Source organism: Caenorhabditis briggsae (genome assembly GCF_000004555.2).
Source record: "Caenorhabditis briggsae complete genome, chrV, whole genome shotgun sequence".
Lineage (NCBI taxonomy): Eukaryota > Metazoa > Nematoda > Chromadorea > Rhabditida > Rhabditidae > Caenorhabditis > Caenorhabditis briggsae.
This window is the reverse complement of record NC_013488.2, coordinates 4804172-4826752: the sequence shown is the minus strand read 5'-3', so window position 1 is coordinate 4826752 and position 22581 is coordinate 4804172. Positions and strand designations below refer to the sequence as shown.

Here is a 22581-nt window from a genome sequence, read left to right as displayed (position 1 = left end):
GACCGAAGTTTGAACAAATTCTCAACCACTGTCTGAAAACACTTCCCTTGTCAGACTCTACTACTATTTTTTTAGATGTCTAAAGTTTACAATTTCCAGCTAAAAAAGATTACCCCTCTCTCACCTTTGAGCCAATTTATTTCGGTTTCAGTGAAAGTTATCAAAAAGTAGTCAATTGACAAAATGTTTTCGATAATATGATAAACAATGTATCAGTTGACAACTTTTTGATACCTTTCACAGAAAATTAGCTATGTAGGCTCAAAGTTGTAAGTTAGTGGAGTAATCCTATCAAGTGTTTACGGTAATTAGACATATTCGGTGAAAATTCATCCAGACATTGAACTTACCAATAAAAACGCACATGATGAATTATATAGGTCAAATACTAGAAAACACAATTTATTTGAAATAAAAGCCGAATTTATATTTAGGGGCACAGAATGACTATAGACGATAAACTGTGTTTATACGCTGTTGAAAACTGCAATATTGCATAAGATTGTGCCATTCTGTCGTTCTTTGGTTTATGAAGCACGTGACGGATAGTTTTCTTAATTTTGAAAACTCAGAAACTGAAATTAACACATTAATCTCTTTGTTGGAATTTTTCAGAATCACAATTGCCCCTATCTCTCATATGCTTGGTTTTCTACAAGTTTCTAGTATGAAAATGAAGCAAATTAAATTTTACATCTATTCACAATAATCAAAATGTAAAATAATTCAGTTTTCAGCACTTCCGACGCGAATCTCTGCAAATCAAAAAATATGCTAGTATGCAAGTGCGCCCCACTTGCACGCGTTAGAGAGAGGAGGGTGCGAGAGAAAAGAGTTCCGATTTTGTTTTTTATTCTCTTCGCAAACAAATAATGTCGGAAAACCCTCAGAATGTGAGTTTTTAGCAGGATTTTTGATAAAAATAAAGAGAAATAAACATATTTTCAGATAAAATGTGGTTGGACCGAATGCACACATCGATTCGGCACGGAAATCGACATGAATATGCACGTCCTGATGAACCATATGATTCTCTTGGAACACGGAAATTTCACATTGCATCGGAAAGAAAAGACTAGGAAGCGAGTGAGAGAAGCTGTAGAAAGCCAAAGTTCATTAAAAACAGAGCCAGTATCGCCTGAAAGAAGTCCGCCATCTCAGACTCGGAGGATTCCGGATGCTATGTCGACGCCTTCAGCAATTCCTCAATTTTCGAGAACACTTTCTCGTGTTATTAATATCCCATCAACTTCGGAAAGCAATCGAATAGCCACAGAATTGGAGCGGATTCTGGAGAATATGAATATGCCGGTGCCGCCGCTTCAGAATATTCCAATGATTCAGAATCCATTGATTCAGAATCAGATGGCGTTTCAAAATTTCCCGCCAATGATCAACGACGACGATTCAGATGACGTTTCTCTCCAAAACGCTGATGATCAAGCGGACGCCCAAGATATTTGCTTAATAATGGGGAATCCACCGAAGCTGAGCGACGTCATCGAGGAGTTCCTGGAACGTCTTCGCCCGATGAAACAGCTTGGATTCATTCGACCACAACGATCGGTTTACTGTCTCGTGTGTCTGAAATACGTCAAATCGTTCCATGAGTGCAATTGGAAGCATACGTTTAGCGAGGAGCGAATCGCTGAGATGTGGTATAGGTGAGGAGAGATGCCATGTGGCAAATAATGCTTTCATTTTGGCCGGTCGGCAAAAGTCAATTTTTTTGGATTTTTCAAAATTTGCAATTTTATTATTTAGAAGATTCGGGAAATCTCGCCCCAATGGCAAGCATCAGCTGATGAAGGAGCTTCTCGAAATCAAGGAACTCATTTTGAGCGAGGAGGCGAAAGAAGAACAAGATGCCGAAGGAAATAATCAATAATTAATTTATATTTTTGTCAGTAATTTTTGAATTTTATTTTCCTGTAACTAATGGTTGTGCTTAAAGATCTTGCCAAATAAATCATGTCTCCATATATGGTCGCTGGTGTCTTATCAGCAGTTTTTGCACTTCAGTTCAGGAAAATGACGGATTATAAACGGCAGGGGTGACGGAGGAAATAGTGCGTATAAATGGGACATTTGTTGGGGAACTGGAAAAATAACTAATGTTCTTATCAGTGAAAATTTACAATTTTTGGGGTTTTCTTTTTTTTTGTTGTTAAAAACTTACTTTTTTCAGAAAGTTTGATTTTTTAGGTACATATATTTCTAAAAATGGAGCAATGGAAAGTGATGGTACTAATTTGTCTATACGGCGCTGTTAAAGAATTCCGGCCCACTGAACCGTACATGTATGAATATCAGCATACAGTGTTGAATATGTCGGAGCACACGCTGAATAGTCAGGTAAGTGTGCAGTAGAGCGTATTTGCTTTTTTAACGCTCTACGCCACTAAATTCAAATTTGAAGCTGCAGAATTTTTGTTCGGCGGAGCGCGGTTGACGAATAAAAAAGTTTTTTGGCCGAATTTAGGTGATATTTAGATTTGTATTTAAATACCAGCAAGCTGGTGCGCCTTCGGCGCGATTCAATCTATTTTTTCAAATGTTCGTCGCTTCGTTTCTCACTTTTCCTAAATAAAAGGGGCAAGTATTATTGTTGTGCGAAAAAATTGGAGTCGAGACGCAGACAGTCGAACAAAAAATGTATCTGCGTCTCCACCGAGTATGTGCTATTTAGGCTTGCCGCTTCGCGGTGCATACCGTATTCATACTGCAAAAAATACTCTCTAACTCCATTTTTTCGGACAACAAGAATATTGTCGAAATAAAAAAAGTGGGACTCGGTGTTTGCGTACTTTGATTTCCGCTTCCCCCGCTGACGCTCCGCCCACTGCTTTTGCAAGTGCGACGTGGTGTTTTGCAATTGTGCGGCGCCACTTCGGGTTTATTGTAATTAATGAGGTTTTAACGAGATTTTCATAGAAAAATTGCAATTTATGTCACAATTTTTTAGAGAAAATGATTTTTTTTACTTCTTGTTGTCTCGAAACTCAATAATTTATTACAGGTAAACGATTACTATAAAATTCACTGGAAAAATGAAAAAAAAAACCGGAAAAGGCTAACAATAATACTAATTTGCATTATTCTAGATTAGAAGTCATAGTCTTCAGTATCACTGAAAACGTTGAAGTCGTCATCAGAGCTAACGGAGCAATCTGTTGGGCAAATGGTTTCGATTTCCTCGTCCACCATCGCGTCTTCGTCATCACTATCGATTTGGATGTTGTAGAGATTGCCAGCTTCATCGACGTCGTAGTTCAAGTCGAACACCTCGTCGTAATCCGTCATATCTTCTTCTTCCATCATCTCTCGAAGGTCTGTCTCCAATTTTTGAGTGTGAAGAAACAGTTTGTCGGCCGAAGTTGCTGGAAAAGACTCGAGGAACGCCTTGGCACGGCTTCTCACCTAAATGGAAAACAATTTCTGGAAAAAAGATATCTAAAAATTACTAGTTCAACTGAATCTTCCGGTTTGCCAATCTTTCTGAGGTGCTGTTTCAATTGCGCCCACAGTAATTCCACTGGATTAAAAAAACAGTGATATTGTGGGAGTCTTAAAACAGTAACCCCATGAGACTTGGCATACTCGTCGAATTTGTAGACCGTGAATGCCTCGCGACCCCCGTTGGATTCAATGAAGATTCCAGCCAAATCGTAGAGGATCTCCTTCGTCTGCTTTGGGAAGAACTTTACACCATGCTCCGTGAGAAAAGAAATGATGTCAGCTCGGGAAGAAGTGCTCGTCGGAGGCTTGCGGAGTGGAGCATTGTGATACGGAGCATTATCACACAACAACACTGCGGGTCTTCCAAGTTTTGCAGCTTCAGCCGCAAAAAGTGGGATCATCTTTCGGTAGTAGATCTCAAAGTTATTACCATCCATATCGGCATGATAATCTTGCTTCTGATCTTCTTCTCTCAATCCGGAAACAAGAAGAAGCTCGGATCCTTTGAGAACTCCTAGCTGTGTGATGCAGCGATGATGACCCTCTTTCAGCAGCGATGATGACCCTCTTTCCTCTCTCTCTTCCCTTACTCGGACCTGGCTGGGATGATAGAAGATCCATCAACTTCGACTTTTTGTACATCCCCTGATTTGCAGGCATCCAGGCAAGACGCCTCACCATGCCGTTGTGTGCCCACGTTTCATCGAAGGATCCATATAGAGTGTTTTTGGAATCCCACTCTTTCTTCAACTGGAGATACAGCATTCTTTTGTGTACAATATCTGGTCGCTCTGACACGATTGGGTTGAATTCCTTTTGGCGATACACAAATCCAAGTCCACGAAGTACATACAAAAACACTGATCTCCCTCTCTGAAATTTGAGCTCATCCTTCGCAAATGTCCATAGATCGGATACTGTAACATCGCGACCTTCTTTCCAAAATTGTAACAAGAAGCTTCTTTTGCGGTAGGTCTCGTTCGGGAGTCAGGCGGATTACTGTATTTCTGCTCAGACCACATATTTCAGCTGTTGCCTTTGCAGTGTTGGAGAACATTGTAAAACGACAGTCACTGCCCAATTTTTCTTGAATTATGCCGACAGGCCGACAGACGATGACACATTTCTTATGATTTCTTCTCCAGAGTTCCTAGTGTGTTTTTGTGTGGGGGTTTTTGGAAAGATGGAAGTGTCTATGTCACATAACGATTGTCCGATTCTCATGTGCCTCAATTCAGTCTGAAACATGCACCCTACTGCTTACTATTCTAGGTTGATAAGATCTTTATACCTCAGCCAGATACTTGAATCTGTTGGCGGGAGGTAAAACACACTGAGAAGAGGTTGTCTTGTTACGGATAATTGTACTACTCTGGGTGCTTGCAACTGGTTGAGGTAGGATCAGTCGCTGTGTTTTTCAGATGACAGAAGCCAGGAATGTCCGAAGGTTTAGCTTGAAGACTGATGTCACGAGTGGTCGGAAATGCTTGTACTTTCTTATCGTGGCCAATTGGAGTTACTTGGGCTCCAACACTCCGAGTCCACAACTGTCGTTGAGCAACATCTTCAGAAAATCTTGTATTCCTTTCAACATAGCTTCCTAATCATTTTCTCCCCCTTTCTACCCACATTTTTCCAGATATAACTACCTCCTTTTAAGATTGTTTCCTTTGAAATGCCCTGGTTGTAGCTCATTGTTGCTTTTTTCAATGTTTTCCTATAAATTGTGAGATAAATTGTTTTTTTAAATGAAAACCTCATTAATTACAATAAACCCGAAGTGGCGCCGCACAATTGCAAAACACCACGCCGCACTTGCAAAAGCAGTGGGCGGAGAGTCGGCGGGGGGAAGCGGAAATCAAAGTACGCAAACACCGAGTCCACTTTTTTTATTCCGACAATAAATATATATGTATTTTTCAATTTTTTCGAAAGTCCACAGACGGACACGAAGACGGACAGACGCGTCTAGCGTTTTATTAATAAGAAAGATTTTAACAAAATTTGAAAAATTTCGAAAAATTCAAAAATTCGAACATTCAGAAATTCAGAAATTCAGAAAATCAAAAAATCAGAAAATAAAAAAGTCAGAAATTCGAAAATTCAGAAATTCATAATTTCAAAATGGCAGAAGTGCTAGTTTTTCATTGTGTTCTCAGAATCGTTTAAAATTTCAGAATTTCAGAAAAATTCAATGGTTCAAAAATTTGTAATTTTGGAATTTCTCAAGATGTTCAAAATTTTGAAACTTTTCACAAGAAAAATTCGGAAACATTTTAATATTTTTGCGAGCGAAATGAAACTTTTTGTCAATTTTTCATTGGAAATTGCTGTTTTTGCACTCACTATTAGCCAATATTCAAAAAAAATCAAATTTTTTCGCCCCGCAACCGCGCTCCACCGAACAGAAACCCCCATTTTCCAGGTTTACCCAATTTGGACGTACAGTTATCTCATCACACTGATACCTGCATTCCTACTTACCGACGTGTTTCTATACAAACCTCTCTTGGTGTTCGAGGCATTCTCGTACTTCCTATGTTGGATCATTTTCGTGTTTGGAAAGAGTCTATGGAGTCAACAGGTAAGATTTTCGATAAAAAGAGATAACAGTAATCCATTAGATATTTTCAGGTGTTGGAATTGATCTATGGATGGGCTACTGCAACAGAAATCGCCTATTTTGCGTATATCTATGTGAAAGTCCCGAAAAGTGACTATAAATCGTGAGTATCAACATTAGAAGTCCTGAAAAAACAGTCTACCGTGCTTAAATTTTTCGGGAAATTTCAGATTCAACTTCACAAAAATAGAGCTTCATTTTTGTAGTTGGCAACTTCTCTATGAATTCCCATTTTGACGAGATATGCCTTGAATAACCAGAAAGTGCCGAAAATGATTCAAATAGTTTTTTATTGAGAGTTGTGAGACATTATAACCGATTATCTCGCTGTGTTGGATTTGCACAAAAAAGTTGTAAACTACAAAAATAAAGCTGTTTTTGTTGTGAATACTCTGAAAACTTCAGGCAAATTGAACAAAACACAATCATTCCAAAACACTTCTCAAACCGACTGATAAGAACGTTCAGATTTTTTAAACAATTTCAAATTTCTCCAGAGCCACCGCCTTCACTCGTGCCGCTCTTCTCGTTGGCAGATTCTTAGCCTACGCCCTTGCCCAATTGCTTATTGGAATGAACTGGTCCTCTTATCAAACACTCAACATTATCAGTTTAGTTGCCATGAGCATTGCCGTATTTCTTGCCCTTATCCTCCCCAAAGTAGGATGGAAAGAAGCCTACGAGAAGAAGTTGGAGACTCATGACATCCAAGGAGATCTCAAGGAGATTGTGAATCAATCTAGCTACACGGACTACCTCCGATTGTTCTTTGTAGAACTCCGCCATAACTTGCTAGCCATCTACTGTAACCCTCTTATCCTCAAGTGGTCGGTTTGGTCCGCCTTGTCCAGTTGTATCTTCTATCAAGTTACCAACTACACTCAAACTTTATGGGGTACTTTACCAGCCAATGAAAACAAATTCAATGGAATTACGGAAGCGTTGGTCCCTCTGCTAGGTATCCCAGCTGATTTAATTACCCGGCAATTGAATGTAAATTGGAACAAATGGGGTGACCTACTTCTTGCTGTAGGATCTGTGCTACAAGCAGGACTCTTGTTTTGGATGTCACAGTCGAATCATATTGTCGTACTGTACTTGAGTTATATTTTCTATCGAGTCATCTATCAATTAACAACAACTATTGCACAGTCTACACTAGCGTTTTCATTGGATTCTCGACTTTTTGGATTGCTATTCGGAATTAATACGTTTGTGGCGCTAGCTTTACAATCAGTGCTGACAGCGGTTGTGATTGATTGGCAGAAATTGGAAATTCGACCTCAGGTAACATAATTTTTCAAAAATTCGTTCCAAAATTTTTTTATCCAGTCTCACAAGTTGCTGGCCTAGAAAACAAACCATTCCTATATCAGGCCATTTCTGGGCCATTTAATATAGTGGCCTAGAAAACTCAACTTGCAAAAGTTAGGTCATTATTGTAAATGGCCTAGAAAATACGTTAGTTGAATGTTAGATCATTTCATAATTTTCGCAAATTGATTTTTCTAGGCCACTAAAGTATATGGTCTAGTAAACTCAACTTGTAAAAGTTAGGCCACTATGGTGAATGGACGAGAAAACACATCAGGTGTATGTTAGGTCATTTTTAGACCATCAACGATGATGGCCTAGAAAAACCATGTTGCGCAAGTTAGGCCACTCTTTTCCTCACAAGAAACTGGACCGTCCTCACATGACACCTAAGTTTTAAAAAAATTAGTTCGAACCATAAAAGTTGACAGTCTAGAAAACAAAGCTAGGCCACTATGATATATGACTTAGAAATCAGACCATGTGAATATCAAGCCATTTGTAGGTCATTTACCATGGTGACCTAACTTTAGCAAATTGCGTTTTCTAGGTCATCACGGTAAATGTAACAGAAATGGTATTGCATTTACCTGGCTGTGTTTTCGAAGCCATTTAGCATGGTGGCCTGGAAAACACAACTTGCTAAAGTTAGGCCAGGATCGTAAATGACCTAGAAAACACATCAGGTGCATGTTAGGCCATTTTGGAACCATCAACTACGGTGCCCTATAATAACCATGTTAAGAAAGTTATGACACTCTTTCCCTCACATCAAACCAAAGAAATCGCTTCAAACAGACAACACTGATAAACAGACAGAATATTTCTAAGTCATTATCCATGGTGGCCTAGAAAACTAAACTTGCGAAAGTTAGGCCACTACGTTTAAATCTCCAAGAAAACACACCATTTGTATATCAAGTCAGTTCTAGGCGATTTACCATGGTGGCCTAGAAAATTTAAAGTTAGGTCCCCATGGTAAATTATCAAGAAAAAACACCAAGTAAATGTCAGGCCGCTCCTACGCCATTTACCATATCAGTGGGCTAGAAAAAGCATGTTGAAAAAATTAGGCCACTCTATTCGCACTGCTCAAAACTAGATAATTTGTTATTTCAGTTCGTTGTCTACTCATGCTATCATCTTGTGGTTGCAGTTGGATTCGGATTCATTTTTGCAGTGTGGGCAGGCCGGAGATTTTTCAAAACCAGTACTAATTAATTTGATTATTCTGCAAAATAAAATGTTTCAAAAGTTTTTTTTTCAAATTTAACATGCTGTGTCGACAGTAGTTGGAGCCACAGAGCCACGCTTCTCGACTCGAGTGACCTGAAAAAATTAATTTATTAATTTCAAAATCGCTAAAATGACGAATGGGGCTTTTATCAATAGATAGGCATGCTTATATAGGGCGTCTGATAACGATTTTCGAGTTCATAGAACCATAGAACCATGGGCGTTAGTTATGATTTTCTATTTTCTAATTAAAGCCAAAGATGACAAAATTTTCAAAACCAAATTGCAGCCTTATCACACAAACTCTTGATCGCCATCTTATCAACGCCTTTCTTTTCTTGTAATCACAAACTCTTCACATCACTTTTAAGTCGACGAAAAGCCAACCACACCCAGCGATTGGACACTGATTAGAGCTTCTTTAAAAGGAGGTTAGAATTCAGAAGATAGCATCATTTTTTGGATCTACAGAAATGTTCCGTCTTGTGTTGGCTCTTGTTTTTGTGAGCACTGTTGCTGGCCAGTGTAACCGGCAAAGCGATCAATACATTGGAGACTTGTGCTACACCGTATCGAATCTCAAGCTGAAATTCGTGGATGCCGAAAGCGCTTGTAACCAGAACGGCGAAAACCTTGCTGTGATTCATACTACCCTCCAGGCTAATTTCTTGGCTTGTAAGTTAAAGTAATCCCAACAATTTTATTTGAATTTGTTTGCAGATATGGTCCGTGCTGATACCAGCTCTTCTGTAGGAGAATTTTGGATTGGATTGAGCCGTTCGTCACTCAATTCACGATTCCAATGGGATGATGGAACCACTATGTCATGGAGCAATTTTGATTCGAGTAAGTCATTTTAAAACCTACTAAATGGATTTTTGATGTTTTCAGATATTCCAAAATCCCAACTGTTTGTGGCCGAGAGCACTTCCAACGGAAAATGGCAAACATTGGATGGACAACAAGCACTTTACTTCGTATGCAGCTACCGTCCAGGAAATGTGAACCGTGAGTTTGTAAAATTTGAAAATTCATCATAATTGGGAGATTTTTCAGCCACCCCAACACCATCTGGAAATAACACTGACAATGGCTTCACCACCGGATATCCAGTCTCCTACCCAGCTGGAAATGGAACCGACTTCCCAGTCTCATGGCCATATTTCAACGGAACAGATTCTCCAGTTTCCTGGCCAGCATGGAATAGCACTGACTACCCATTCAGCAACTCTACCGGATATCCAGTATCATGGCCATCGTTCAATGGCACCGACTATCCATGGTCTGGCAACTCCACCGACTTCCCATTCTTCGGAAACTCTACCGGATATCCAGTCTCTTATCAAGCTGGAAATTCTACGGACTTGCCATCCTTTGGAAACTCTACCGAGTACCCAACGTCTGGAAACTCTACTGGATATCCAGTTTCTTATCCATCTGGAAATGGTACCGACGTTCCAGTCTCTTACCCAGCTGGAAACGGAACCGACTATGAGCCAACTGGATACCCAGTCTCCGTTCCACCAGGAGGAAGAGCTGCCCGACTTTAAACTGTTGCATATTTTGATTTAATGAACACTTCGCATTTTTATTTTGTCTTATGGATTTCTTGGTTTATTCTTACTATCCTACGATAATTGTAAATAAACCCGTGGTAATTTTTCAGTGATTGGCTGAGACATGACATGCTTTCCAAAGAGAAAGTCCTATTTTTGTAATGGTTTGATGAACTGATACAAATAAAAATTTGAAAGTTCCATCACTGGAATAGTATCAATTGAATTTTGGCTTGATAAAATGGACCTAAATCGAAACTGTGCCTCAATCCCTCTGCTGAACTGTTGCAAGGAAAATAATCGAGTTAGTGTATGAACATATCGGCACATATTTGGTTTTACAGATCCGATAAGATCGGACGGGTCTCCTAGCAGTTTACGGGTTCCATCATCGCCCTCATCGGACCCTCAAAATTATACGAGACCCTTTTATAACATCCGTAAAATCCTGTGGGACTCGGTGGAATTCCATGGGATCCATAAGCTCAAATTGAACCCACATACCTTGAAGTCCTTTGGAAAAAAATATTTTGGACCTAGCTACAACTGTCAAAAGTCTGATTTTCAGATTTTAGAGTTGCTCCATCACTTCGTTCTACCGCAAACAAACCAATAACAAAGTTTTCAACATCTTATATACCCCTTCCCCATAAATCACCATCATGTCACACCCTTTAGCCACATTGTACCAGTAGAACAATGGGCGTTGGTTCATCCAGATCAGAATGACAAAAGCCTATAACTTTGTTTCTCGACGTTATCTACTCAAAATCGATTCTATTCTCATCAGCGTTTCCGAAAAGAATCGACATACTCAACCACACCCTGTACTCACTATCAAACACAAACTGATTACAGCTTCTTTAAGAAGGGGGCAAGTTTTGAAGAAGACATAATTTTTTGGATCTACTGAAATGTTCCGTCTTGTGTTGGCTCTCGTTTTCTTGAGCACTGTTGCTGGACAGTGTAACCGGCAAAGCGATCAATACATTGGAGACTTGTGCTACACCGTATCCAACATGAAACTCAAATTTTCTGATGCCGAGAGCGCTTGCAACCAGAACGGAGAAAACCTTGCTGTGATTCATAATACCATGCAGTCTAACTTCTTGGCTTGTGAGTTACAGCAATGCCGATTGGTTTATTTTAGTTTCTAATCCTTGCAGATATGGTTCGTGCTGATAACAGCTCTACTATAGGAGAATTTTGGATTGGATTGAGCCGTTCGTCCCTCTATTCACGATTCCAATGGGATGATGGGACTACTATGTCATGGAGCAACTTTGATTCCAGTAAGTCATTTTAAAACCTACTAAATGGATTTTTGACAATTTCAGATGTTCCAAAATCCCAACTGTTTGTGGCCGAGAGCACTGCTAACGGAAAATGGAAAACTTTGGATGGACAACAAGCACTTTACTTCGCATGCAGCTACCGTCCAGGAAACGTCAACCGTAAGTTTTTGGGATTTGAGAATTCAAAATTATTTGAAGATGTTTAAGCGAGCCCAACACCATCTGGAAATAACACTGACAACGGCTACACCACCGGATATCCAGTGTCGTACCCAGCTGTAAATGGAACCGACTTCCCAGTCTCGTGGCCATCTTTCAATGGAACAGATTCTCCAGTTTCCTGGCCAGCATGGAATAGCACTGACTACCCATTCAGCAACTCTACCGGATATCCAGTATCATGGCCATCGTTCAATGGCACCGACTATCCATGGTCTGGCAACTCCACCGACTTCCCATTCTTCGGAAACTCTACCGGATATCCAGTCTCTTATCAAGCTGGAAATTCTACGGACTTGCCAATCTTTGGAAACTCTACCGAGTACCCAACGTTTGGAAACTCCACTGGATATCCAGTTTCTTATCCATCTGGAAATGGTACTGACGTTCCAGTCTCTTATCCAGCTGGAAATAGAACCGACTATCCAGCTTCCGTTCAGCCAACTGTATACCCAGTCTCCGTTCCACCAGGAGGAAGAGCCGATAGATTCTAAGTATCCTTGGGATTTGAATGAATGAATTTATTTTGAGAATCAATTTTTTCATTGTAACTAACCTGAACAGCTCCTTGATTCTCACTCTTCTTTTTACCAAAAAGTCCAAGAAACGAGTTCTGGCACTGTGGAGATACCATAAGACAGATGAAAAAGTGAGAAATGGAGTTGAGAACTGGCAGGATTAGAGTGTATGTCGAGAAGGATCTGTGGATTTATATTCAGAGTTTTAAGTGGAATTTGAAGAATGCTTACAAAACTAGCGAATCGTCCGGAAGAAGCGCTTTTAGGCATGTTGCCAAAGTACTAGGCACCCCGGTTAGAAGATAAGGGATCATGAACACTAGAATCAGTTTTGTCACATTCTCTCGTTTGGTTCTGAAATTATCAATTAATTTTATTGGACCTTTCGTAAGAGAGAACTTGCAAGTTGGGACCGTAATGGCACTAGCGGTCCCTCAGAGGTACCCCAGGCCCCATGATAGAAGGAATGGGACCACGGTATTCATGTTGGGACCGCTTCTATCACTGATGTGATCAAAGGTGCCATCTTGGGGAATTACCTCTCATCTGTACACCTTGCTTTCTCATTTTTCAGCAAAACCATCATTAGAGCACACTCCATAACTGTTGGAACTATTTTCACTATCCCATCCAAAATCAGAATCCGCCCATAGAGAACCTTATGTTTCGGCAGCGCAATAACGACCTGATAGCGAGTTTCGGAGAATGTAACGTTTATTCCAGTGCAACTAAAAAAAAAAGTTTTCCTTACAAAAGTTTCACCTACAGTAGCCTAATCTACTTACTCCAGTTCAAAGTACACCGGCTGAATCACATTCTGAAAATACACCATATAAGACCAAATAACAGACATCAAGCATAATAGTGATATAACTTTGAACACATCATTTGGTTTGGAAATTTTCATGACATCATAAAAGCATATAACCAGTGCTAGCCAGATGGATAGACGTTGGAAGGTGTCGGAAAATGCAGAGCCCAGAAGATTCGAGATTGTATCCTGATAAGATTTGCTAACGAAACATAACTCGTTTTCCAGAATATTCCGGATCCACAACGGGGAGTAGGCCGTGAAAGTGGATATCTGGGAAAGTATATCGAATAGGCAAATCCACGTCATCAATCGATACGTAGGATTGCATCGAAGGTCTTTTTGAAGAAGGATCAGGATTTGAAGAACGTTTATTAAGATTCCAATGAATTGAAAAATGGAGAGATTGTAAGGGAAAATTGAGTCTTGAGGGGGAGGCATTGCTCAGGGTTTGGAAAAGAATGAAATCAAGAAACTTCTTAAAAATTTTTTCGAGAGATAATTACATGTTGTAGACATACTGCCCTTTAGCCCAAAATCTGTGGGAGGAAATGCCAAGCAAATAAAATGACGATTATCTGTGTTTTGAAATGTCAATTTTGAAGTTCTTAAAAAGTAGTCCAGAAATTTCCGAGGAATTTTTTTGGGATTTCTAGACCATGACCTAATTTTTCGAATTATCTAGGCCATCACTAATTTTAAAGGATTTTCTTTTCTTGGTCGTGCCCTAATTTATAGATTTCTCAGGTCATGACCTAATTTTCTTGAATATCGAGATGATGACCTAATTTATTTTCAGGTCACGGCGTAATATTTTAGATTTTCTGGGTCATGAACTACTTTTTGGAATTTTTTAAGTCATGACCTAATTTTTTGGATTTTCTAGGACATGACCCAACTTTCTGGATTTTATTTTCAAACGAGTTTTTTTGAGAATAATAAGGAAGAAAAAAAATTGTGTTACGGTCATTAGTAATGAGTTCTGATGACGGACTCGTTTTTTGAGAATTTTTTTTATGCAGAAAATGACAACGGAAATGAATAAACACTAATCATTATACACTGTCACGCAAAAATACATACATCCTTCTTCTGACAGGGCGACGATTCACAGATTTCATTGAAAATTTAGACATTTATTTTCACAATTTGTCAAATTATAACACTAACATGGGAGCTTCTTTTAATCTCATCGCCAAGTTGTTTCCACTTGCCAAAACAACAACAAATTTTGGAAAAGGTAAAATCTCGGTATGGTTTGTGTACAAATATCATCATGATAGTGGAACCAGCACCGTGAAGAGATAATGTTATAAACACGAAATTGTTGAGAGCTTGATCGTGATGATGTGTGGCCATGATCCATAAAAGGGCAAGGACAGGTGCAAGAACAACGGAGAGCAAGAAGGCAGACTGAAAATTAACATTTTGAAAGAGGTGAGACAGTATGCATTTCGACGTGACGGTGTACAATAGCTCACTGGACCTTCAATGGTAAACCCGCATATTTAAAATCCTGTAGAGACAACAAATTTTCGAAAAATATAGCGTAGTGGCGAACGTTAGTGAGTGTCACTCTATACTTTTGTTCATAACTTTGCTCAAACTTGTCCAATCATTGAAAACTTTTTTGTTGAATGTAGCTTGGTTTCCAACAAAACGTTGTATAAACTGTTTGAAACTCAATCAATTTTTGTGTCTTCTGAATCTTCATATCCGTGACGATGACTCCAGACGAAAAAAAATTTTCCGTCAGAATTTTTTTAAAGATTGGCTTTGTGATGAAAAATGTTTGGGGTAGATCAAATATATACAGAGAAAAATTTGAAGCGGTTTGGAAGACTTGCTCTTGAGATGTGCTCACTGGAGCATAAAAGGTATGGTTCTGGAGTTTGGCTATAACTCGGCTCAAAATGATTCAAATTTTCACAAATTGAGAGAGAATGTGTGTCTTAAGTTGCTTTACAGTATACATACAAAACTTTGTATTTTGAAAACAAAAAATGTTTCTTCATAAGACATAGTTTGTCTTCGGTACATAAAAATGAAAAAAAAAGAAAAATTTTTGTTTCCAAAATACAAAATTTTGTATGTATATTGTAGAACAGTTTAAGACACACACATTATCTAAAAATTTGAGTGAATTTGAATCACCTTGAGCCGAGTTATAGCCGATCTCCTAAACCATATTTTTTATGCTCCCGTGAGCACATCTCAAGAGCAAGTGTTCCAAACCGCTTCAAATTTTTTTTCTGTACATATTTGATCTACTCTAAACATTTTTCATCACAAAGTCAATCTTTAAAAAAATTCTGACGGAAATTTTCTTTTTGCTTCTAGAGTCATTGTCACGTCTGTGAAGATTCAGAAAACACAACAATTGATTGAGTTTTAAAAAATGTATATATCGTTTTGTTGGAAACCCAGCTACATGTATCAAAAAAGTTTTCAATGATTGGACAAGTTTGACCAAAGTTATGAACAAAAGTATAGAGTGACACTCACTAACATTCGCCACTGTACATATTTTCCCTAATTTAATTTAGATTTACATTTCAACCAAAAAAAAATGCTCACCTGGATAGTTAGCGCATGTGCAAACTTTCTATGCACCTCCATGGCCTTTTCCGATTGTATCCGATTTCTCAGCGTGACCAAGTTAATAAAAATCAAAGTGCCAAACGTAATACTTGAAATTGCGTGTATGGTGGTTCCAGTAGCGATGCAGACGAGTAGAAGAATCAAATCCAACGATAACACATATATTTTTCGGTTCTTATAAGTGACAGGAGATTGACAAGGTAGTTGGCTTAGAACAATTTGAAGACTGGTTTCTTGGTCCGGAGGGTTAAAAAAGGGTGGGAGGAAAACGAGAGGGACAATTGTAAATATAAAAAGAAGGAAAGGTTTTCGGATAGACGACCATCTCGATTTCTGGGCGAACAGTATGAAGAAGCGATTTTCGTAAAGTGCGACAATCGACGCAGCGATAGCTGAAAGAGAAATGGAGAAATGTTGGTGTACTTTTCCAAGTTCCCAAAAATTGGCATAGAAAAATCATAATAACTGTATTTCTCACCTGCTAACAAGGTAACCATAAAATAGACCATCAGTCGTGGAGCATCCACTAATCCCAAACCATAGCCAGCTGGAGCAGGTAGCAGAATGTATGGTATACCGATGAAACTCATAACCAAATCTGACATGGAGCTCCAAACGTGTAAATTGAACATTAGCCATTTCACGGAACCCATTTTCTTCGGGGTCTTGAAAATGATACAATAAGCGCCATATGCAGAAATTGGGCATTGTAGAATAGTTGCGAAATGTAAGACAGTAACCATGAATTCTGGACTAGCAATGTATCTGGAGTCTGGGATTCCAGAACCTACTATACAAGATTGCATGAATTTTTTTTGAAAACGCGTGATAAGATTTCTGAGAAGGGGTATGAAGCATGTCAGTGGTGGTTAATTAGAGCAGTGATGCGCAATGTCTTGGTTTCTCAGAATTATTTGATGTGGAACCAATAATCTTCCCTGCGGAATTGTTAGAAACATAACAATATTATAACGAGGCCAGTAATTTTCAGATGTGTCATCCGATCAGCTCAATTAAAAATTTTAACGCTCGTATCGAGAAAAATGAACCTTTTGCTAAACATTTTCGAAATATCTGAATTCAGAGATTTCAAGACAAAAAAATACATACGTCCTTCAATAAGAATTTTCGAACTATCAGGTGAATGTTCAATTTACAGATTTCAAAAACATTTATTTTCAGAATTCATTATATTACTCTAACATGGGAATGTCTATGTGTCTCATCGCCATCTTCTTTCCACTTGCCAAAACAACAACAAATTTTGGAAAATGTAAAGTCTCGGTACGGTTTGTGTACAAATACCATCATGATAGTGGAACCAGCACCATGAAGAGATAATGTTATAAACACAAAATTATTGAGAGATTGGTCGTGATGACGTGTGACCCTGATCCATGAAGGACAAGGACAGGTGCGAAAACAACGGAGAGCAAGAAGGCAGACTGGAAATTATAATGTTAGACCGGCATCGTCGAGAGGAATCAAAATTTCAATAATTATTTTTTCATCATGTCCTTTATTTGAACCTTTTATTTGAAATTATATGTGCTTCAAAAAAATACTCACCTGGATAGTGAGTGCAATTGCAAATTTTTTATGCGCCTCCATTGCCTTTTCCGAGTGTATCCGTTTTTTGAGCATAGATTAATAAAAATTAAAGCATAAAACGTAATAGTTGGAACCGCCAATATCGTATTTGCAAAAGCAATACAGACCAGTGGAATGCTCATATCTAACAATAACACATGTGTTTTTCTGTTCTTATAAGTGACAGGAGATTGACAAGGTATCCGGCTGAGCACAATTTGAAGACTGGTTTCTTGATCCGGAGGGCTGAAAAATGGTGGGAGGAAGACAAGAGGGACAATGGTGAATATAAAGAGAAGGAATGGTTTTTGGATAGTTGCCCGAGATTTCTGAGCGAACGGTATGAAAAAGCGGTTTTCGTAGAGTTTCGAAGCACCCATAGCTGAAATCCAAGTTACTTCCAATGGTAAAGTTCTGGTGTAATTCTCAGGACTCCGAAATTGATTGTTTTCTACTAAGAAAATCAAAATCACTGTATTTTCTACTTGCTGGGAAGGTTACCATACAATATATCATCAGTCGGGGAGCATCGACCGATCCCAAACCATAGCCAGCTGGGGCTGGCAGCAAAATTTATCGGAAACCAATAAAACTCATGGCCAGGTATGCAAAATTGTAAATTGAGCATTGGCCATTTCACAGAGCCCATTTTCTTGGACGTCGAAAATTATGCAATAAAATTGGGCATTCCAGAATAGTTGCAAAATGTAAAATGGTGGCTAGGAATTCTGGATTGGCGATGTATCGAGAGTCCGATGTTCCAGAGCCTATTATACAGGATTGCATGACTATCTGAGAACGCGTGTCAAAATTTTGGTGAAGAAGTATGATGCATGCCAGTGTTGGTTAATTAGGCAGAAATGTGAGTTCTTGGTTTCAGAGAATATTATAACGAGGAACTAATTGTTTCCTACATGAGTGTTCAGAAGTTTGAATCAAAACAAAACTAGATTTGGACGATATCAGTGATTTTTCATATTTCATCCGACGCTCTCAATAGGAATTTCTAACGCTCGCACCGAGGAAGGAGAATTACCCCGTCTCAATCTTATCACTCGTTTTCAAAAAAAAATCATGCAATTTTGTATAACCGGCTCTGGAACCCCAGACTCTCGATACATCGCCAGTCCAGAATTCCTGGCCACTGTTTCATATTTAGCAACTTTTTTGGAATTCCCAATTCTGACATACGGTGCTTGTTGTATCATTTTCAAAACCCCAAAGAAAATGGGCTCCGTCAAATGGATGATGTTCAATTTACACTTTTGGAGCTCCATGTCAGATTTGGTGATAAGTTGTATTGGTATTCCATTCATTTTGTTACCTGCTCCAGCTGGCTATGGTTTGGGATTTGTTGATGCACCACGACTAATGACATATTGTATGGCTACCTTGTTAGCAGGTAAGCTAGGTCTCAATTCGACTATCAACATATAGCGGTTTTCAGCTATCGCTGCCTTGGTTCTCGCACTTTACGAAAACTGCTTTTTTATACTGTTCGCCCAGAAAGCGAGATGGTCGTCTATCCGAAAACCTTCCCTTCTTTTTATATTTACAATTGCCCCTCTCGTTTTCCTCCTACCCTTTTTTAACCCTCCGGACCAAGAAACCAGTCTTCAAATTGTTCTAAGCCAACTACCTTGTCAATCTCCTGTCACTTATAAGAACAGAAAAATACATGTGTTATTTTTAGACATGAGCATTCCACTGGTCTGTATTGCTATTGCAACCACGATATTGGCGATTCCAACCCTTAAGTTTTGTGCCTTGATTTTTATTAATTTGGCTACGCTCAAAAAACGGATACATTCGGAAAAGGCAATGGAGGCACATAAAAATTTTGCAATTGCACTTACTATTCAGGTGAGTTTTTTTGTAAATTCCAACTAAAGAAGGGACATATCAAAATATTAATTTTCAGTCTGCCTTCTTTTCCTCCGTTGTTCTTGCCCCTGTCCTTGTCATTCTCTGGATGTCATCACGACCAAGCTCTCAACAATTTCGTGTTCATAACATTATCTCTTCACGGTGTCGGTTCCACTATCATGATGATATTTCTACACAAGCCATACTGGGAATTTACACTTTCCAACATTTGCTGTTGTTTTAACAAATGGAAACGAGTTGGTGATGAGAGAAAAAGAAGCTCTCATGTTAGCGTTATAATATGATGGAATGTGAAAATAAATGTCTAAATTACTATTACAATCTGTATAGTGAAATACCGTACTCGGACGGAGGCGCCCGCGTAGCCCGGAAGCATTAAATTTTTGTCTCAAAAAAGTGTCTAATGAGCAAAACACAATTATTTACTTTTCTCTTCCTTCTTCCTCCTTCTGTTCATGAGATATTAAATTGGTACCTAAAAAGTGCCTAAAATGAAATGAAATAAGAGCTGTGCCACTTCAACGCGGCGTATCTGGTTTTGTTGAATTTATACAATAAAAATAGCAACTACGGAAATGAAGCTGTATTTCTGTTTAGTATTAGTTCTGTTTAGTATTAGCACCTGAATTTTTAGAAAAATCGGGAAGTTCTGGACTAATTCTTTAAGATTCCAAAACGGACTATCTTCAACAACCAGCTGATGAAGGACAACAAGCAAAATAAGAAAAAATATATCTTCATAATCCAACAAAGAAAATTACTATATCATACTCATTTGTGATTTCCAAATAAAATTATCTCTGATACTCTCCCGCTTTTGCCTCTTTTTCGGAAAGCAGCAACAAAGAACAGATATTGTGAAATCTCGATATGGTCTGTGAGCAAATAACATGATGATAGTGGACCCGACTCCATTGAGTGATATTATCAGTAATGCGAAATTGTTGATGATTTGGTTGTGTTGCCAGAAGACTAGCATGAATATAATAGTGCAAACCGGAACGAATAATATGAAGAACTCATAGACAGTCTGAAAAATATAAGGGCTTCAAGTTGTACTTACTGGAACATATTATCACCTGAACAGTCACCCCTTTAGTGAACGCTTTTTGCAGACACACGGTTTGTTTTGACGCTGTCCAAGCGTCAGACATCCAGATGTTCCAAAAAGTAAGCGATAGAAATGTCACAAATGGTGGCACTAAAATTATAAGCTCCACCATCACACATCCAACAGGCAGCATGAAATCTAGAGCCAGTACATACAACTTGCGGTTTTCAAATGTGTAATTTGGAAGGCATGGAATCGATCTGAGAACCCAATTTCTAGCGGATTCTTGTTCAGGAACATTGAAAAGTGGAGGGAGGAACATGCAAGGGGCAAGGAGATAAACCATAGTGAAATAGGGTTTTCGAAAATGTCGCCACCAAGTTTTCCGACCGAATAGCATATAGTATCGATTTTCGTAAATCGCCAAAATTGACACTCCGGAGCCTAAAATTTATTTTGCATTTCAAAGGAGGGTAAAATTTAAAAAATAAATTCGTTGAAACTTTGTTCATACAAGCCCCTTCGAGGATCAGAACATGTTGGAGTAGAATTTGAGGTGCCTCCTTTTTAAGCGCAATTTTTTGTATAAGACATGTCTAAAAATTCCAACTGATAAAATATTCATCATTTTATTATAAAAACTTTTATAATTTTCAAAAGTTTGATATCTCTTACAGAAATTAAGATATCCGAGCTCAAAGCGCAAGTATTCAATATCACCGTAATTTGAAGCCCACTCTATACGTTCACTTTGAGCTCAATCATCTCCGTTCCTGTAAAAGATATCAAATATCTGCGTACCATGGAATTGTTGACAATATTAGGAGAATCATTTTATCAGTAAACCAATATTTATATTTGATATCTGTTACAGTTACTGAGATATCTGAGCTCAAAATGCACCTATTGAGACTTACACGTTGTCGTGGTTACGATGCAATAAATAGCGAGACCTGGATTATTCATAACACCTAAATTGAATCCAGCAAGTGTCGGAATGAAAAGGTACGGTAGTGCGACAGAGCATATTATACTGTCAGACAGAGAGCTCCAAAAGTGGGTATTCAAAAGAAGCCATTTGACATTTGCCATATGGGGAGGGGTCTGGAAATTCGAACGGCAAGTGTTATGTTCAGTGGAGCGCGGTTGAACGGCGCTAAAAATGAGGTTTTGAAAAACTTGCACCAAAAATCAACTTTCAAAATATTCATAAAAAAAGAAACTTACCTTAAAAATGATACCATACGTACCAAATATGAAAACCGGGAATTGAACTCCGGCTAGCACATGACACGCTAAAATCATAAAATCTGGACTTGCCAGATAGCTGGCTTCCAGAGAGCAATCTTCCATAGAGTGTCGAGTATAAAATGATTTTTTGACTTGTAGAAAATGAAAAGAAAAAGTTAATTACATCAGCTAGGACATTTTTTTCAGGCGTTGATCTTATTCAGACACAAATGGTGAACATGACTGATTAGAGTTTGCTTGAATATTTTTCTAGTTTCCACCTGTCGGACAAAAAGTTTGAGCAAAGTTGTAGAAATCTGGGGAAAGTCAAATCTACTGAAAATATGATGTGTGAGCAACGAAAACTGAGTTAAGACAAGAAAATTCACACTGGAAAATAACAATTAGCGATCAAAGTTATAATTTGATGATCAATGAGTAGAAGAAGGGGAGACAAGAAAGTTTTTTATGGTTTTTTTTGGAGTTACAGTATGCTTTTCCACGTGACGGCGCGCTAGTATGCCATCGGCCAGCCGCGCAGCTTTCACCACTGTAGATCAGCTGGTAGTAGTGCGGCACCTCCAACGGTGGCTTCACAAGTTCACCCCCTCGAGGGGCTCATAAGAAGGAAATTTCAATAAAATAATTTTTTAACGAAAAATGATCATGATAAGCGTAAAGGTCAATCCATGAAATGATATCATAACGAATCAAATATTGTCAGCCGCTCGGTTTATAACTAATGCAATAGACAGAACATGACATGAGAAGTTAAGTCTTTTTCTTGTTCGTCCTCACATTATTGAAAGCATGAAAAAAGGTTATATCGCGCCGAAGGCGCACCAGCTCGCTGTTTGAAGCGCCAGCGGCGCGGCAAACAGGCTGGTTCAGTTCATTATGAGAGAGAAATGATAAACGAGTTTACCAAAGAAAATTTCGCTGATCTTCTCTTTCTGTTTATTGTTTGGAATGGGTTTTAACTTTTTTTCAAATAAATTTTGTAATAATTGATTGACTTCTTTTCTCGATCTAATTTTGCAAATTAGAAAAATTGAGTCATTTCGTGTTTCTAATCATTTCCAACCTGTTTGTGCACCAACACCCAACAACAAACACCAACACTCAACACCTGTTAGAGCAAAGTCTACAAATCAAAAATTTGCTAGAAATAGATTTTTTCGGAACCATGAC

General features: G+C 38.6%; 9 protein-coding genes across 9 annotated transcripts; 5 read left to right on the top strand and 4 right to left on the bottom strand.

Moving 5' to 3' along the window:
• Positions 1-872: 872 nt before the first annotated feature.
• Positions 873-1888, top strand: CBG01159 (the record flags this gene model as incomplete). The annotated part of the gene is made up of 3 exons (XM_002635886.1): positions 873-893; positions 949-1664; positions 1765-1888. 3 exons carry the CDS (start codon positions 873-875, stop codon positions 1886-1888), a joined length of 861 nt encoding a protein of 286 aa, XP_002635932.1.
• A 335-nt stretch (positions 1889-2223) lies between these two features.
• Cbr-folt-2 lies at positions 2224-8617 on the top strand (the record flags this gene model as incomplete). Its single annotated transcript, XM_002635887.1, has 5 exons — positions 2224-2355; positions 5885-6043; positions 6094-6185; positions 6580-7369; positions 8516-8617. The coding sequence occupies 5 exons, from the start codon at positions 2224-2226 to the stop codon at positions 8615-8617; spliced, it is 1275 nt and encodes a 424-aa protein (XP_002635933.1).
• On the bottom strand, positions 3106-5154 carry CBG01161 (the record flags this gene model as incomplete). Its single annotated transcript, XM_002635888.1, has 4 exons — positions 3106-3420; positions 3465-4059; positions 4199-4332; positions 5089-5154. The coding sequence occupies 4 exons, from the start codon at positions 5152-5154 to the stop codon at positions 3106-3108; spliced, it is 1110 nt and encodes a 369-aa protein (XP_002635934.1).
• Positions 8618-9105: 488 nt separating the features above from the next.
• On the top strand, positions 9106-10182 carry Cbr-clec-85 (the record flags this gene model as incomplete). Its single annotated transcript, XM_002635889.1, has 4 exons — positions 9106-9307; positions 9353-9478; positions 9524-9640; positions 9689-10182. 4 exons carry the CDS (start codon positions 9106-9108, stop codon positions 10180-10182), a joined length of 939 nt encoding a protein of 312 aa, XP_002635935.1.
• Positions 10183-11102: 920 nt separating this feature from the next.
• CBG01163 lies at positions 11103-12196 on the top strand (the record flags this gene model as incomplete). Its single annotated transcript, XM_002635890.1, has 4 exons — positions 11103-11304; positions 11355-11480; positions 11526-11642; positions 11691-12196. The coding sequence occupies 4 exons, from the start codon at positions 11103-11105 to the stop codon at positions 12194-12196; spliced, it is 951 nt and encodes a 316-aa protein (XP_002635936.1).
• Positions 12197-12447: 251 nt separating this feature from the next.
• CBG01164 lies at positions 12448-13472 on the bottom strand (the record flags this gene model as incomplete). Its single annotated transcript, XM_002635891.2, has 3 exons — positions 12448-12574; positions 12760-12948; positions 13006-13472. The coding sequence occupies 3 exons, from the start codon at positions 13470-13472 to the stop codon at positions 12448-12450; spliced, it is 783 nt and encodes a 260-aa protein (XP_002635937.2).
• A 711-nt stretch (positions 13473-14183) lies between these two features.
• On the bottom strand, positions 14184-16285 carry CBG26965 (the record flags this gene model as incomplete). Its single annotated transcript, XM_045236988.1, has 3 exons — positions 14184-14444; positions 15609-16024; positions 16111-16285. 3 exons carry the CDS (start codon positions 16283-16285, stop codon positions 14184-14186), a joined length of 852 nt encoding a protein of 283 aa, XP_045097984.1.
• Positions 16286-18296: 2011 nt separating this feature from the next.
• On the top strand, positions 18297-19332 carry CBG01166 (the record flags this gene model as incomplete). The annotated part of the gene is made up of 3 exons (XM_045236985.1): positions 18297-18624; positions 18916-19085; positions 19144-19332. 3 exons carry the CDS (start codon positions 18297-18299, stop codon positions 19330-19332), a joined length of 687 nt encoding a protein of 228 aa, XP_045091757.1.
• Positions 19333-19869: 537 nt separating this feature from the next.
• On the bottom strand, positions 19870-21513 carry CBG25146 (the record flags this gene model as incomplete). Its single annotated transcript, XM_002635893.1, has 4 exons — positions 19870-20139; positions 20189-20604; positions 21078-21264; positions 21388-21513. The coding sequence occupies 4 exons, from the start codon at positions 21511-21513 to the stop codon at positions 19870-19872; spliced, it is 999 nt and encodes a 332-aa protein (XP_002635939.1).
• Positions 21514-22581: the final 1068 nt, after the last annotated feature.